Source organism: Salmo trutta, chromosome 3 (genome assembly GCF_901001165.1).
Source record: "Salmo trutta chromosome 3, fSalTru1.1, whole genome shotgun sequence".
Lineage (NCBI taxonomy): Eukaryota > Metazoa > Chordata > Actinopteri > Salmoniformes > Salmonidae > Salmo > Salmo trutta.
In genome coordinates this window covers 23,693,636-23,712,757 of record NC_042959.1, presented here as the reverse complement: position 1 = coordinate 23,712,757, position 19,122 = coordinate 23,693,636, and the positions used below count along the sequence as shown (strand labels likewise).

The window sequence follows — 19,122 nt, the reverse complement described above, 5'->3', positions numbered from 1 at the left end:
AACCCTAAACCTAACCCTTAATCTAGCCCTAACTCCTAAACCTAATTCTAAACCTAAGCCCTAAGACTAACATGGCCTTTTTCCTTGTGGGGACCGGTGAAATGTCCCCACAAGGATATTTAAACCAAAAACACACTTAACCCATTTTACATTTAAGTCATTTAGCAGACGCTCTTATCCAGAGCGACTTACAGTAGTGAATGCATACATTTCATACATTTTTTTCTCCGTACTGGTCCCCCGTGGGAGTCGAACCCACAACCCTGGCGTTGCAAACACCATGCTCTACCAACTGAGCCACACAGGACCACGCAGTTATTGAGTGTAAGGGGGCAATTTCATTTCGACACAGGGGCATTGGGTGTTGCTTAACTTTGTTTATGAAATAAATTAAATAAGTATGTAATTGTAGTGTTATTTGTTCACTCAGGTTCGCTTTATCTAATATTAGGTTTGGGTTGAAGATCTGATAACTTTCAGAATCAAAAATATGCATAATTCGAGAAAATTAGAAAGGGGCAAATACTTTTTCACAGCAATGTATTTTGGGGTGGGCTTTTGCCCACCGAATACCCACCTGGGGCCAATGGGGTCATGCCTGCTGGGTAGTTATATTTCCAATTAAGTCTGATTTACATTAAACTCTTTCAACAAGAAAGTTGCGCAATCACTTTTCACTTATCTAGATTATGATGGTGTCTGTGTATTGCTTTTCACTCATGCATGTGATGTTTTCATTGAAATGTGTCTCTTTGTCAATAATAAACCAACTGAATGATCTTAGTTTCCCATGCCCCTTGTTCATATTATTTTTAAAGGGGGGCTGAACTTCCTGATTTGGCCCTTTTTTAGGCTTGGTCATTAAGAAATGTAGCGGCCATGACTGAAGCCAAACGAGTGTTGTCTTGGGGGGGTTCGCACCTGGCAAGTGTTTGTACATTCACTCTGCCATAACAGTACACAGTTACAGTCACTCACTCTTCTAGATAACTTGAAACAGTCTAACCAGGTCTTGTGTCTTGAAGTCGCCTAGACTAGCTGGTGCGAGGCAACTTCTTTCACCAATTAGCTTTAGCCAGCTGGTGTGCGACTGTGGCAAATTTGGTTTGACATTGGATAACCTATCGCTGGGGCTAGTTAGGGACAGTCAATAAATTACACAATGTAAATGGGACAATATTTTCATTAAATGTTTTCAATACTTGTATATACATTTCTCCAATATATAGTTGGTTTGAGGTTAAGTCATTGAAATGTGGAGCTATTGACATTTTAAAATATTGTCCCATGTACATTGTTTAATTTTCTGATGTTCCCTAACCAGCCCCATAGGGATATCGAATGTCAAACCAAGTTGACCATGGGCATTACGATGGGGTTGCGTACAGCTGCGCTCCAAATGTATGATTAATTGGGCGCTGCTAGCTGTCGGCATGTGTGCAGGATTGAAATAAACTCAACTCAAGGAAAACTGTTATGATACAATTTTTTCCTGTCATCTCACAAATCTCAGTTTTGAATAAAACTGACTTATGACCAACAATATTATTATATTTACACTTTAATCAATTTTGACACTAGAATACATGTTTGAGTGATATCGATGCCACATAGGCCGTTATCAAAACGAGAAGTTGCTTTTTAGGAGCAGTTGCTCTTTAATGGTCATGCCTTTCCAATTTGTTTAATGAATGTGGAGAGAGGTAATCTTAATTGTTTTGTTATAGAGCGGCAATAAAATACACACAATGATCCAATCATCCGTTACCTTAGCCATTCCGCCATTAAACAACAACCGTGAATGAAATAGTTTGTTTATTTTCCAACCTCATTAATTGAGGAACATGAGTAGGGTTCCTAGATGACTGCTGCATAAAACAGCTATTTACACTGATATCTGACAGTGGTGTGTTGACACTTTGTCCATGAAGTGTATACGGTGTCACAACAGACCTACTGATAGAGCCATATACAGTACATGCCTATGACCATCATCTTAATCTGTTAGACCACTTTGATGTGTAGCCATCTGCCACCAAATGTAATTCCCTCAGTCAAAATTCCCTAATGATACCAATCAGACCATTCCGATATCAATGAAAAACAGAAGCTTTATCTTGTGAGACCAAATGAAAGTCCTTATATTGCAGGGGGCTATGTCAAAATACAAGTACCTATCTCCAGTAAAACACTGACTGATTTATTTCTACCGTCAGATACAACAACATACATCCTTAAAGGTCATGTTAAATACTTTGGTAGAGAAGAGAACACACCCTTATGACATGGACAGACATAGAAATTAATAATATTGAAGAACAACACTCAACTACTGTACAAATGAATGAGAAACTACAATTAATTTCAGCATACAAAACAGCATATTGGGCATTAAATTCCCTTTCATTGAACAAATAAATATCTAATATCCACGAATCTATTCTTCCACTCACTAATTGGGGTTATATGAAGTTCTAAAGCAAGCAGATTTTTACACCTTTGCTGAGATGCTATGTACGTTGAAATGCATCTTGGTCTAAGTGTGCAACTATCTCCTCACTGAATACAAGTATCTTTGGTAGAAAAATATGACAGTACAGAAGAACCATGAAAATGAAACATTTACACATAACAGTTTGCACCAGTATGACAGTTCAACATTATTACCACTATTTCACTCCAGAGATCTAATCAGTGGGAAAATGGGGAAAAGAAGTGGGAAATCACTGATAAACAGTGATCCTTTATGGGATTATAAAGTAGCAGAGGAATTGGCCTGAAGGCAGCTAGCTCACTTATATACAGAAAGGTACTTGAATGAAGAGGAGCCCAATTTCTCAGATACTCCCTGGCCACGTGTTGAATTTTCACAAGACCCCTTAAAGGTATTTCGCACAAAACAAAAGCACAAAAAAATCTCAGAAGCAAAGGGAGAGAGAACCTTCAGAGATTAAAGAATGATTAAGATTGGTCCATCATTCCAGTGCAGTCTATCCATCTCATGTCTCTTCAATGCACTCAAAGTCAACTATAGGTCCTCCACAGCGGCCAGATCCATCCACAAATGAAGTAGTTCCAGTCAGTTTTTAACCTCGTCCAATTAACAAGAGAACGAGGATTGGCTGGGAGACGCGTGCAGTTTCAAGTGTCTCCTGTGATGCCGGTGGCTCCAGTACACAGGTTTGAGATCAGTCCCAGTCATCTTTGCACACACAGGCACACTCCTCGTGGTGTTCCAGGGGCACATCGGTCATGGACTTCTGCAGGCCTCGGCCCCCGCTTCGGTGCTTCAGCAGGAGAACCTACAGAGGGTGGTGAACCAGAGAGCAGATTGAGAGTTGCCCTCCACCAAAAACAACATCAAACACATTTACACATCATATGCTTCAATTAGCTACATGGCAGAAATGTCTCCATGATAGGCTACATTTGTTATACATCAATGACACATTTCAACCACCAAATAACAGGATGTAATTTAGCTTGGGTTTATTATGCTTATCTTTCTGAAAAATTATTAACTTCTTGTATAAGTTGCACATAATATTACCAGGTAGGTACTTTTAATGACCCTTGTCTAGAAATGCAAACTTTTGATAACTTCCCCAAAATGTCCAGGTTTTCCAGAAATCATGGTTGGAAGATTCCTGGATTTCCAGTGTATTCCCTCCTGATTCCAGGAATATTCAAACCTCTGAACTTCGCAACGCTACGTATGCCACATTTTTACCTCATGGTACTTGTTGACTACCCGGGTGGGCACACACTGGCAGTCGAAGCAGCGGTGCGAGCAGCAGGCACAGTTACCCCCGCAGCGCTTCACCAGGAGGCAGCTAGGCCAGAAGATGGCGTCCGTCCTCTTGAGCTCCTCCCTCAGGGAGACAGAGAAGTTGCGCGGCGTGCAGCTGTACAGTCTCACCTCTTCTCTCAACAGGTTGAGGTCCACCCCTGTTCAAGAAATAGTTTAATCTCATCACGTCAGCCTAAAATTATTAAACACATTGTACTAAATTCTAAAGAAGGGGCATCAATTGCTAAGCTGACGTTAAATTGCCATTTTCAGAATGGTAAAACTGTCTTGAAAAAGTTTACATTTCTTTGCTCAACTGCATCTGTTTTTCCCTCCATCTCAACATGACAGACTTTTCTTCCACTGCAATTCCTATCACTACAACCCCAGCTGTCAGCCATACCTCTGGATTTCTTGTTGTGGAGGAATGACTTTCCCAGGATGTGCCAAGTGGGCTTGTACAGGTCTTCCATGTCCTGCTGCCATCTCTCAGGCTCCAGATACTTCATGACCTCCTCCACGGTGCTGAGGCCAGCCACGGCCTCAGACAACGCATCTGAGCTCTGCAGAGATGGAGCTGGAGTTACCTCGGGCTTCAATACACTCTAAAGTAAACCGGCACAAGGGAAGATGGGGGGGGGGGATGTTGTTAGACTTCAGCCTCATGGCCTAACTGAATTAAGCATCATTTAATGGATTATTTTAGAGAGCCCCATACAATAACAGCAATAGGGCTCTGTTTAAAAGCAATGCACAATATAGGGAATAGGGTGCCATTTGGGAACTAGCATGGTTTCTGCTCACTCTGTCTGACATGTCAGCTTGCTGGTAGCTTTATGTGGTGATACTGACCTAATCCTGTGTGATTGACAAGTTGAATGCATCACTGACGCCAGCAAGCGAGCACTGATAATATTGACACTTCAACACTGAAAGTGTAACTTTATTTGGTGCATTAATTACTAATGATATCAAACTCCCTATATTGTCACAGTGTATGAAAAGCTTTGACAAAGCACATTTGTATTATGTTACTTATATCTAATAACCTACATGACAAACAGTAAATAGAAAGAAATCTTGAGCTGAGTCATGAAAGGAGAAACAGGGATTTGATTTGACAGCGTAAAGAGATACTGGATTGGCATTGTCACACTGAATAATGGCAACAATACAGGAATGTCTGTTCTGATTCACTGACAACATAATACATTCTGATATTACAGTCAGCACTCACTTTGGTGCTGCTACTGCATGACACGATTAGAGGACGGCTACAGAGTTAACCAACATGATACGATTAGAGGACGGCTACAGAGTTAAGCAACATGATACGATTAGAGGACGGCTACAGAGTTAAGTAACATGACACGATTAGAGGAAGGCTACAGAGTTAAGCAACATGATACGATTAGAGGACGGCTACAGAGTTAAGCAACATGATACGATTAGAGGACGGCTACAGAGTTAAGCAACATGACACGATTAGAGGACGGCTACAGAGTTAAGCAACATGATACGATTAGAGGACGGCTACAGAGTTAAGCAACATGACACGATTAGAGGAAGGCTACAGAGTTAAGCAACATGACACGATTAGAGGACGGCTACAGAGTTAAGCAACATGACACGATTAGAGGACGGCTACAGAGTTAAGCAACATGATACGATTAGAGGACGGCTACAGAGTTAAGCAACATGATACGATTAGAGGACGGCTACAGAGTTAGGCAACATGGTACGATTAGAGGACGGCTACAGAGTTAAGCAACATGATACAATTAGAGGACGGCTACAGAGTTAAGCAACATGGTACGATTAGAGGAAGGCTACAGAGTTAAGCAACATGGTACGATTAGAGGACGGCTACAGAGTTAAGCAACATGGTACGATTAGAGGACGGCTACAGAGTTAAGCAACATGATACGATTAGAGGACGGCTACAGAGTTAAGCAACATGGTACGATTAGAGGACGGCTACAGAGTTAAGCAACATGACACGATTAGAGGACGGCTACAGAGTTAAGCAACATGATACGATTAGAGGACGGCTACAGAGTTAAGCAACATGATACGATTAGAGGACGGCTACAGAGTTAAGCAACATGACACGATTAGAGGACGGCTACAGAGTTAAGCAACATGATACGATTAGAGGACGGCTACAGAGTTAAGCAACATGACACGATTAGAGGACGGCTACAGAGTTAAGCAACATGATACGATTAGAGGACGGCTACAGAGTTAAGCAACATGATACGATTAGAGGAAGGCTACAGAGTTAAGCAACATGACACGATTAGAGGACGGCTACAGAGTTAAGCAACATGATACGATTAGAGGACGGCTACAGAGTTAAGCAACATGACACGATTAGAGGACGGCTACAGAGTTAACCTCTACGGGCCACGGTGGCAGTATTGAGAATTTTGAAAAAATATGTGCCCATTTTTAACTGCCTCCTACACCAACTCAGAAGCTAGGATATGCATATTATTAACACATTCGGATAGAAAACACTCTGAATTTTCTAAAACAGTTTGAATGGTGTCTGTAAGTATAACAAAACTCATATTGCAGGCAAAAACCTGAGAAAAATTGATTAAAAAAAATGAGAATTTTGTGGCTGTACTATTTAGTGTCATTGTTTATTAGATACCATAGTGAGAAAGGATTCAGTTCGCAACTCCTACGGCTTCCACTAGATGTCAGCGATCTTTATAAAGTTGTTTGAAGCTTCTATGATTAACAGGGAGCAAATTAGAATGCATTGAAGTTGACGTCCGTGGGATGTCGTCACTTCCATTATGGCCTGCACCTGCGCAATCATGAGACACGAGACATTTAAAAAAAACGTTTTTCTAGACACAGGTGAGGTCGGGTTGAAACATTACTGATGTTTCACGTTAAAAATGGCTCTAAAGATTGATGCTAAACAACGTTTGACATGTTTGAACAAACATAAATAGATTATTTTTGTAACTTTTTTAACTTTTCGCCGTGACTTCACACACCCCCCCCGCGCTACTTTTTAGTAGCCACCGAAGCGCTAACAACATGGAACAACTTGGAGTTATTTGGACATCAATTATGAACTTTGTCAAAAGAAACCACATTTGTTGTGGACCTGGAATTCCTGGAACTGCCAATGGATGAAGATAATCAAAGGTAATGGATTATTGACAATAGTATTATTGATATTACATGGTTACAAGATGATGCTAAGCTAATTAGGCTAGCTTATTGTTCTTAGCACAGCACCCGGTTTATTGCAACTTGTGATTTCCCAGTAAAGTTATTTTGAAATCTGGCAAGACAGTATCATTTACGAAATGTTAAACTATAATTATTTGAATGACAATATTATAGTTTACCAATGTTTTCGAATAGTAATTTTGAAAATTGTAACGTTGTTCACCGGAAGCATTTCAGAGAAGAAAAAAAATCTGAATTTCACCGCTACTGTAAAATGCGGTTTTTGGATATAAATATGAACTTGATGGAACAAAAAATGCATGTATTGTATAACATAATGTCCTAGGAGTGTCATCTGATGGAGATTGTCAAAGGTTGGTGCATAATTTTAGCTGGTTTCTGCTTTTGGTGACGCCTGACCTTGAATTGAAAATGGATGTTTGTACTTTTGTGGCTATGTACTGTCCTAACATAATCTAACTTTATGATTTTGCCGTAAAGCCTCTTTGAAAATCGAACAATGTGGTTAGATTAAGGAGATGTTTATCTTTTAAATGGTGTAAAATAGTTGATTGTTTGAGAAATTGAAATTATTAGATTTTTGATGTTTTGAATTTCCAGCCTTGCTAGCAATCCCGTCTCATGGTTCATTGCTAACCCGTGGTCTCAACAGGTTAAGCAACATGATACGATTAGAGGACGGCTACAGAGTTAAGCAACATGACACGGTTAGAGGACGGCTACAGAGTTAAGCAACATGACACGATTAGAGGACGGCTACAGAGTTAAGCAACATGACACGATTAGAGGACGGCTACAGAGTTAAGCAACATGATACGATTAGAGGACGGCTACAGAGTTAAGCAACATGATACGATTAGAGGACGGCTACAGAGTTAAGCAACATGGTACGATTAGAGGACGGCTACAGAGTTAAGCAACATGACACGATTAGAGGAAGGCTACAGAGTTAAGCAACATGATACGATTAGAGGAAGGCTACAGAGTTAAGCAACATGACACGATTAGAGGACGGCTACAGAGTTAAGCAACATGATACGATTAGAGGACGGCTACAGAGTTAAGCAACATGGTACGATTAGAGGAAGGCTACAGAGTTAAGCAACATGGTACGATTAGAGGACGGCTACAGAGTTAAGCAACATGATACGATTAGAGGACGGCTACAGAGTTAAGCAACATGATACGATTAGAGGAAGGCTACAGAGTTAAGCAACATGGTACGATTAGAGGAAGGCTACAGAGTTAAGCAACATGGTACGATTAGAGGACGGCTACAGAGTTAAGCAACATGATACGATTAGAGGAAGGCTACAGAGTTAAGCAACATGATACGATTAGAGGACGGCTACAGAGTTAAGCAACATGATACGACTAGAGGACGGCTACAGAGTTAAGCAACATGGTACGATTAGAGCACGGCTACAGAGTTAAGCAACATGGTACGATTAGAGGACGGCTACAGAGTTAAGCAACATGATACGATTAGAGGAAGGTTACAGAGTTAAGCAACATGGTACGATTAGAGGACGGCTACAGAGTTAAGCAACATGATACGATTAGAGGACGGCTACAGAGTTAAGCAACATGACATGATTAGAGGACGGCTACAGAGTTAAGCAACATGGTACGATTAGAGGACGGCTACAGAGTTAAGCAACATGATACGATTAGAGGACGGCTACAGAGTTAAGCAACATGACACGATTAGAGGACGGCTACAGAGTTAAGCAACATGACACGATTAGAGGACGGCTACAGAGTTAAGCAACATGATACGATTAGAGGACGGCTACAGAGTTAAGCAACATGACACGATTAGAGGACGGCTACAGAGTTAAGCAACATGATACGATTAGAGGACGGCTACAGAGTTAAGCAACATGATACGATTAGAGGACGGCTACAGAGTTAAGCAACATGATACGATTAGAGGACGGCTACAGAGTGAAGCAACATGACATGATTAGAGGACGACTACAGAGTTAAGCAACATGATACGATTAGAGGACGGCCACAGAGTTAAGCAACATGATACGATTAGAAGACGGCTACAGAGTTAAGCAACATGATACGATTAGAGGAAGGCTACAGAGTTAAGCAACATGACACGATTAGAGGACGGCTACAGAGTTAAGCAACATGACACGATTAGAGCACGGCTACAGAGTTAAGCAACATGACACGATTAGAGGACGGCTACAGAGTTAAGCAACATGACACGATTAGAGGACGGCTACAGAGTTAAGCAACATGACACGATTAGAGGACGGCTACAGAGTTAAGCAACATGACACGATTAGAGGACGGCTACAGAGTTAAGCAACATGACACGATTAGAGGACGGCTACAGAGTTAAGCAACATGACACGATTAGAGGACGGCTACAGAGTTAAGCAACATGATACGATTAGAGGACGGCTACAGAGTTAAGCAACATGACACGATTAGAGGACGGCTACAGAGTTAAGCAACATGACACGATTAGAGGACGGCTACAGAGTTAAGCAACATGATACGATTAGAGGAAGGCTACAGAGTTAAGCAACATGATACGATTAGAGGAAGGCTACAGAGTTAAGCAACATGATACGATTAGAGGACGGCTACAGAGTTAAGCAACATGACACGATTAGAGGACGGCTACAGAGTTAAGCAACATGACACGATTAGAGGACGGCTACAGAGTTAAGCAACATGACACGATTAGAGGACGGCTACAGAGTTAAGCAACATGACACGTTTAGAGGACGGCTACAGAGTTAAGCAACATGACACGATTAGAGGACGGCTACAGAGTTAAGCAACATGATACGATTAGAGGACGGCTACAGAGTTAAGCAACATGATACGATTAGAGGACGGCTACAGAGTTAAGCAACATGACACGATTAGAGGACGGCTACAGAGTTAAGCAACATGACACGATTAGAGGACGGCTACAGAGTTAAGCAACATGACACGATTAGAGGACGGCTACAGAGTTAAGCAACATGATACGATTAGAGGAAGGCTACAGAGTTAAGCAACATGACACGATTAGAGGACGGCTACAGAGTTAAGCAACATGACACGATTAGAGGACGGCTACAGAGTTAAGCAACATGACACGATTAGAGGACGGCTACAGAGTTAAGCAACATGACACGATTAGAGGACGGCTACACAGTTAAGCAACATGATACGATTAGAGGACGGCTACAGAGTTAAGCAACATGATACGATTAGAGGACGGCTACAGAGTTAAGCAACATGAGACGATTAGAGGACGGCTACAGAGTTAAGCAACATGATACGATTAGAGGACGGCTACAGAGTTAAGCAACATGGTACGATTAGAAGACGGCTACAGAGTTAAACAACATGGTACGATTAGAGGACGGCTACAGAGTTAAGCAACATGACACGATTAGAGGACGGCTACAGAGTTAAGCAACATGACACGATTAGAGGACGGCTACAGAGTTAAGCAACATGATACGATTAGAGGAAGGCTACAGAGTTAAGCAACATGACACGATTAGAGGACGGCTACAGAGTTAAGCAACATGACACGATTAGAGGACGGCTACAGAGTTAAGCAACATGATACGATTAGAGGACGGCTACAGAGTTAAGCAACATGATACGATTAGAGGACGGCTACAGAGTTAAGCAACATGATACGATTAGAGGACGGCTACAGAGTTAAGCAACATGGTACGATTAGAGGACGGCTACAGAGTTAAGCAACATGATACGATTAGAGGACGGCTACAGAGTTAAGCAACATGACACGATTAGAGGACGGCTACAGAGTTAAGCAACATGACACGATTAGAGGACGGCTACAGAGTTAAGCAACATGATACGATTAGAGGAAGGCTACAGAGTTAAGCAACATGATACGATTAGAGGACGGCTACAGAGTTAAGCAACATGGTACGATTAGAGGACGGCTACAGAGTTAAGCAACATGACACGATTAGAGGACGGCTACAGAGTTAAGCAACATGATACGATTAGAGGACGGCTACAGAGTTAAGCAACATTATACGATTAGAGGACGGCTACAGAGTTAAGCAACATGACACGATTAGAGGACGGCTACAGAGTTAAGCAACATGATACGATTAGAGGACGGCTACAGAGTTAAGCAACATGACACGATTAGAGGACGGCTACAGAGTTAAGCAACATGACACGATTGGAGGACGGCTACAGAGTTAAGCAACATGGCTGAGTCAGAGGTCGGAAAATGTTGTTTATGCAAATGCAGTGATGATACAAGACTGTAACTACCAATTGGATACCACGAAATTAGGGAGAAAAAGGGGTAAAATGTAAAAAATATATACAGTGGCAAGAAAAAGTATGTGAACCCTTTGGAATTACCTGGACTTCTGCATATATTGGTCATAAAATTTGATCTTATCTTCATCTAAGTCACAACTAATAACACACAAACAATGACGTGTTTTCATGTCTTTATTGAACACACCATGTAAACATTCACAGTGCAGGGTGGAAAAAGTATGTGAACCCTTAATAACTAGTTGACCCTCCTTTGATGTATTGGGCCACTACACTCTGTAGCGCCTTACGGTCAGATACCGAGCAGTTGCCATATCAGGCAGTGATGCAACAGGTCAGGATGCTCTCAATGGAGCAGCTGTGTAACTGTGTGAGGATCAGGGGACCCATGCCAAATCATTTCAGTCTCCTGAGGGGGAAAAGGTGTTGTCGTGCCCTCTTCACGACTGTCTTGGTTTGTTTAGACCATAATAGTTTATTGGTGATGTGGACACCAAAGAACTTAAAACTCTCGACCCGCTCCACTTCAGCCCCATCGATATAAATGGGGTCCTGTTCAGACCTTATTTTCCTGTAGTCCAAGGCACTGCTTTCTACAAGAAATAACAGTGGAGATTTTTGCTCGCTATTTGAATCCTCTTACTGTTGCCTGGACTTGGCACTGGGTATGAGTGTGGAATGGAAACCATTAACAGCTTGTGAATGTTGACGGTGCTACAGTCCTCCAATTAACGGCACTCCATAGGCACGGCCTCATAAGTGGCAGTCAAGCACTCCTTCAGAGACAGATGAAATGCAGTGAATAAAGCTTCGGGAAGGAGCTGAGAGGCCCGACTAAAGGCATTGGGGAACAAAGCACTTAAAAGGGCCAGCGTAACTTTTGACAGGCATGAATTCTCAGAAATGTTAAACTGGTATCGAGAATCTGGTCGTCGGGTAACTTTAGTTTTTCCTCAGAAGTTTGAAGTGTTCAGGTGTAGCAGAAGCTGTCATCTATTATGGGATGGTAGATAGGGCAGCAAAGAAGATTCTTTCCAAATATACAGTACCAGTCAAAAGTTTGGACACACCTACTCATTCAAGGATTTTTCTTTATTTTCTTTACTATTTTCTACATTGTAGAATAATAGTGAAGAAATCAAAACTATGAAATAACACATATGGAATCATGTAGTTACCAAAAAAGTGTTAAATATAATCTAAATATATTTTATATTTGACATTCGTCAAATTAGCCACACTTTGCTTTGATGACAGCTTTGCACACTCTTGGCATTCTCTCAACAAGCTTCACCTGGAAAGCATTTCCAACAGTCTTGAAGGAGTTCCCACATATGCTGAGCACTTGTTGGCTACTTTTCCTTCATTCTACAGTCCAACTCATCCCAAACTATCTCAATTGGATTGACGTTGGGTGATTGTGGAGGCCAGGTCATCTGATGCAGCACTCCATCACTCTCCTTATTGGTCAAATAGCCCTTAAACTGCATGGAGGTGTGTCGGGTCATTGTCCTGTTGAAAAACAAATGATAGTCCCACTAAGCCCAAACCAGATGGGATGGCAAATTGTTGTAGAATGCTGTGGTAGACATGCTGGTTAAGTGTGACTTGAGTTCTAAGTATATCACTGACAGTGTCACCAGCAGAGCACCATCACACCTCCTCCTCCATGCTTCACGGTGGAAACTACACATTGCGGAGATCATTCGTTCACCTACTCTGCATCTCATAAAGACACAGCGGTTGGAACCAAACATTTCTAATTTGGATTCATCAGACTAAAGGACAGATTTCCTCCAGTCTAATGTCCATTGCTTATGTTTCTTGGCCCAAGCAAGTCTCTTCTTATTATTGGTGTCCTTTAGTAGTGGTTTCTTTTAGCAATTCACCCATTAAGGCCTGATTCACACAGTCTCCTCAGATCAGTTGATGTTGAGATGTGTCTGTTACTTGAACTCTGTGATGCATTTATTTGGGCTGCAATTTAAGGCTGGTAACTCTGGGTCTTCCTTTCCTGTGGCGGTCCTCATGAGAATCAGTTTCATCATAGCGCTTAATGGCTTTTGCGACAGCACTTGGAGGAACTTTCAAAGTTCTTGACATTTTCCAGATTGACTGACCTTCATGTCTTAAAGTAATGATGGCCTGTTGTTTCTCTTTTCTTATTTGAACTGTTTTTGCCATAATAAGGACTTGTTCTTTTACCAAATAGTCTTCTGTATAACACCCCTACCTTGTCACATCACAAGTGATTGGTTCAAATGCATTTAAAAGTTATTTTGTGGAATTTCTTTCCTTCTTTTAACAAGGCACACCTGTTCATTTAAATGCATTCCAGGTGGCTACCTCATGAAGCTGGTTGAGAGAATGCCAAGAGTTTGCAAAGCTCTCATCAAGGCAAAGGGCGGCGACTTTGAAGAATCTCAAACAAATCAAAATCTATTTTATATTTAACACTTTTTTGGTTACTACATGATTCCATATGTGTTATTTCATAGTTGTGATGTCTTCACTACTGTTCTACAATGTAGAAATAAAGAAAACAAATAGCACAAATAGAGAAAAACACTTGAATTAGTAGGTGTGTCCAATCTTTTGACTGGTACTGTAAATGTGGTGAAACTTGTCAGTGGTGGAACAACGCCCAGATCGGCCCAAAAGTGAAAGTCTGATGAATTTATTTTTCTGTTTCCTATATTTGGAACTCTAACAGCACCACCAGACAACACAATTGTATTTGTATTAAAAATCAAAACAACCTAAATACATGTGATGGAACAGAGTCAAAGACTACTTTTGTGTTTTCAGCCAATTATTTACATGGTTATCAAAATGTGCAAGTCATCAACTTGCCTCCCTTTGACATAGCTAAGCTATGACCTCTCCTTAGCAACCCTGCAAATATTTTGCCTCATAACTGCAGTTAACATGTTCACATTCTAACTCTTTTCTTGTGTTTCCTGATACTTAGTCTTTTATCTTAGCCACAACTTCATCGGGTAAGAATTCATCTCAAGAGATATAAAACCCAGACAGAGAATAGAATCTATTGTATTCTGCAGCCATCACTTAAAGGTGTTTCAAATTGGTTGCAGGCTGTGTCCATCTTTTAGAAGGAAACTAGCTTAACAGGCAGACGAGGGACAGCAACTCCTGCCAGAAACGACAGAGGAATTGACGATGTGAAGAGTGAGAAGTGAGCTGAACTAGACATCTGAGGTATGTGCTGTACATGCACATGTATTATGTCAGGAGGCACTGAAGAATGTCTGACAGGACTTTATAAATCCAGGAAAATGTATCCATCAAAAACCTTAAAGCGCAATCTCATTGAGCAAGCTATTGTCACTTTCTTGCAGGATTGCATATTGTGGAGGAATGTGATCAGCTCTAATGCTGGGAAATATTGTACAAATATTGCATAAATAAGTGGAAATATTGTTACAGAATATTACATACATACACACACTACATGACCAAAAGTATGTGGACAGATGCTCGTCGAACATCTCATTCCAAAATCATGAGCATTAATATGGAGTATGTCACCCCTTTGCTGATTAAACAGCCTCCACTTTTCTGGTAAGGCTTTCCACTAGATGTTGGAACATTGCTGTGGAAACTTGCTTCCATTCAGCAACAAGAGCATTAGTGAGGTCGGGCACTGATGTTGGGCGATTAGGCCTGGCTCGCACTTGGCATTCCAATTCATCCTAAAAGGTATTCGATTGGGTTGAGGTCTGGTCTATGTGCAGGCCAGTCAAGTTCTTCCACACCGATCTCGACAAACCATTTCTGTACCTCGCTTTGTGCACGGGGGCATTGTCATGCTGAAACAGGAAAGGGCCTTCCCCAAACTGTTGCCACACAGTTGGAAGCACAGAATCGTCTAGAATGTCATTGTATGCTGTAGCGTTACGATTTCCCTTCACTGGAACTAAGGGGCCTAGTCCGAACCATGAAAAACATCTCCAGACCTTTATTCCTCCTCCACCAAACTTTTACAGTTGGCAATGTGCATTTGGGCAGGTATCGCTCTCCTGACATCCGCCAAACCCAGATTCGTCCGTCGGACTCCCAGATGGAGAAGCACAATTCATCACTCCAGAGAACGCATTTCCACTGCTCCAGAGTCCAATGGTGGTGAGTTTTACACCACTCCAGCCGACGCTTGGCATTGCGCATGGTGATCTTAGGCATGCCATGGAAACCCATTTCATGAAGCTCCCGATGAACAGTTCTTGTGCTGACGTTGCTTCCAGAGACAGTTTGGAACTCGGTAGTGAGAGTTGCAACCGAGGACAGACGATTTTTACGTGCTATGCACTTCAGCACTCGGCGGTCCCATTCTGTTTGCTTGTGTGGCCTACCGCCTCACGTCTGAGCCTTTGTTGCTCCAAGGCATTTCCACTTCACAATAACAGCACTTACAGTTGCCCGGGGCAGCTCGAGCAGGGCAGAAATTTGACAAACTAACTTGTTGGAAAGGCGGCGTCCTATGACGGTGCCACGTTGAAAATCACTGAGCTCTTCAGTAAAGCCATTCTACTGCCAATGTTTGTCTACGGAGATCGATTTTATACACGTGTGTGGCTGAAATAGCTGAATCCACTAATTTGAACGGGTGTCCACATACTTTTTTATATATAGTGTATTACATACACTTGCCGGACAGTTTATTAGGTACAGCCATCTATAGTAGTACCGGGTCGGACACCCCTTTGCCACCAAAACAGCCTAAATTCTTCAGGACATTCCACACAAGATGTCAGAAACGTTCTTCCACAGGAATGTTGCTCCACGCTGAGGCAATGGCATCACGCAGCTGCTGCAGACTGGATGGCGGTACATTCTTGCTGCAAACATGTTTAGTACACTCGGTGTATATCTGACATGGTCCATGTGTGTGAGGTGCATACCTTGTTTCAAAGTAGATTTGTTTAAGACTACCAAGAAACACTCTGGGTGACCCTGACCTAGCCCACTGCAGTAAAAGTTACCTTTCTGTGCCATCGACCACACTGCAATTGAGGTTGGAATAAAAATAGGTTCTTAGTCTCTTGGGAACCCTGCATGGCATTGCCCGTCATATCCTTTCACTAGTCTCTCTCTCTCAAGGGCTTTATTGGCATGGGAAACATATGTTTACAGTGCCAAAGCAAGTGAAATAGAAAAAACAAAAGTGCCAAAGCAAGTGAAATTGTTAACAAAAGTGAAATAAACAATAAAACATTTACAGTAAACATTGCACTCACAAAAGTTCCAAAGGAATAGAGACATTTCAAATGTCATATTATGGCTATATACAGTGTTGTAACGATGTGCAAATAGTTAAAGTACAAAATGGAAAATTAAAAAACATAAATATGGGTTGTATTTACAATGGTGTTTGTTCTTCACTGGTTGCCCTTTTCTTGTGGCATATCAGGTCACACATCTTGCTGCTGTGATGGCACACTGTGGTATTTTACCCAATAGATATGGGAATTTATCAACATTTGATTTGTTTTAAAATTCTTTGTGGGTCTGTGTAATCTGAGGGAAATATGTGTCTCGAATATAGTCATACATTTGGCAGGAGGTTAGGAAGTGCGCTCAGTTTCCACTTAATTTTTTGTAGGCAGTTTGCACATAGACGGTTTTCTCTTGAGAGCCAGGTCTGCCTACGGCGGCCTTTCTTAATAGCAAGGCTATGCTCACTGAGTCTGTACATAGTCAAGCTTTACTTAATTTTGTTCGGTCACATTGTTCAGGTATTCTGTCACTGTGTATTCTCTGTTTAGGGCCAAATAGCATTCTAGTTTGCAGTGTTTTTTTGTTAATTATTTCCAATGTGTCAAGTAATAATTTTTTAGTTCTCTAATGATTTTGTTGGGTCTAATTGTGTTGCTGTCCTGGGGCTCTGTAGCGTCTCTCAAATGGAATTTCATGACTACTCGTTGTCTCACAGTAAGTGTGAAGGCACAATGGACCTCAGTCCCGTAAAGAACAGGCCAACTTACTGGAGCGTAAAAAATGGACTCTAACCCAAAATCCCGCTATGCCCTCCGACGAACCATCAAACAGGCAAAGTGTCAATATAGGACTAAGATCGAATCGTACTACACCGGCTCTGATGCCCGTCGGATGTGGCAGGGCTTGCAAACCATTACAGACTACAAAAGGAAGCACAGTCGAGAGCTGCCCAGTGACACGAGCCTACCAGATGAGCTAAACTACTGCAATACTTGTTTCGAGGTTTATAACACTGAAACATGCATGAGAGCATCGGCTGTTCCGGAAGACTGTGTGATCACGCTCTCTGCAGCCGATGTGAGTAAGACCTTTAAACAGGTCAAGATTCACAAGGCCGCAGGGCCAGACGGATTACCAGGACGTGTACTGCGAGCAAGCGCTGACCAACTGGCAAGTGTCTTCACTGACATTTTAAACCTCTCCCTGTCCGAGTCTGTAATACCAACATGTTTTAAGCAAACCACCATAGTGACTGTGCCCAAGAACACTAAGGTAACCTGCCTAAATGACTACCGACCCGTAGCCATGAAGTGCTTTGAAAGGCATGGCTCACAACACCATTATCCCAGAAACCCTAGACCCACTCCAATTTGCATACCGCACCAACAGATACACAGATGATGCAATCTCTATTGCACTCCACACTGCCCTTTCCCACCTGGACAAAAGGAACACCTATGTAAGAATGCTATTCATTGACTACAGCTCAGCGTTCAACACCATAGTGCTCTCAAAGCTCATCACTAAGCTAAGGACCCTGAGACTAAACACCTCCTTCTGCAACTGGATCCTGGACTTCCTGACGGGCCGCCCCCAGGTGGTAAGTGTAGGTAACAACACATCCGCCACGCTGATCCTCAACACAGGGGCCCCTCAGGGGTGCATGCTCAGTCCACTCCTGTACTCCCTGTTCACTCATGACTGCAAGGCCAGGCACGACTCCAACACCATCATTCAATTTGCTGATGACACAACAATGGTAGGCCTGATCACCGACAATTATGAGATAGCCTATAGGGAGGAGGTCAGAGACCTGACTGTGTTGTGCAAGGACAACAATCTCTCCCTCAAGGTGATCAAGACAAAGGAGATGATTGTGGACTACAGGGAAACGAGGACCAAGCACGCCCCCATTCTCATCGGCGGGGCTGTAGTGAAGCAGGTTGAGAGCTTCAAGTTCCTTGGTGTTTACATCACCAACAAACTAACATAGTCCAAGCACACCAAGACAGTCGTGAAGAGGGCACAACAAAACCTATTCCCCCTCAGGAGACTGAAAAGATTTGGCATGGGTCCTTAGATCTTCAAAAGGTTCTACAGCTGCACCATCGAGAGCATCCTGACGGGTTGCATCACTGCCTTGTATGGCAACTGCTCGGCCTCCGACTGCAAGGCACTACAGAGGGTAGTGCGTACGGCCCAGTATATCACCGGGGCCAAGCTTCCTGCCATCCAGGACCTCTACACCAGGCGGTGTCAGAGGAAGGCCCTAAAAATTGTCAAAGACTCCAGCCACCCTAGTCATAGATTGTTCTCTCTGCTACCACATGGCAAGCGGTACCGGAGCGCCAAGTCTACGCCCAAGAGGCTTCTAAAACAGCTTCTACCCCCAAGCTATAAAGCTTCTGAACATCTAATCAAATGGCTACCCAGATGATTTGCACCCCCCCTCCCCCTGTTGACCTGTTTAAAGGACTTTATCACATCGGCTGCAGAGAGAGAGAGAGTGTGATCACAGTCTTCTCCCCCCTCTGACGGTTTCACCACCATTCTGGTAGTTGTGGACAGATTTTCTAAATCATGCCGGT

General features: G+C 42.4%; 1 protein-coding gene across 2 annotated transcripts in view; it reads right to left on the bottom strand.

Annotated features, from left to right (window-relative positions):
- Positions 1-1,798: 1,798 nt before the first annotated feature.
- LOC115170724 (platelet-derived growth factor C) overlaps positions 1,799-19,122 on the bottom strand; it is a 73,631-nt gene continuing 56,307 nt past the window's right edge. Inside the window, exons 4-6 of one of the 2 annotated variants that reach the window (XM_029726975.1) lie at positions 4,194-4,353; positions 3,731-3,948; positions 1,799-3,302 (exon numbers count right to left, since the gene is read on the bottom strand). In XM_029726975.1, coding sequence (XP_029582835.1) covers positions 3,189-3,302; positions 3,731-3,948; positions 4,194-4,353 — 492 coding nt within the window. In that variant the 3' untranslated portion in view covers positions 1,799-3,188. Of the gene's footprint in view, positions 3,303-3,730; positions 3,949-4,193; positions 4,396-19,122 lie in introns of both variants that reach the window. The other variant, XM_029726966.1, reaches the window with a different exon arrangement.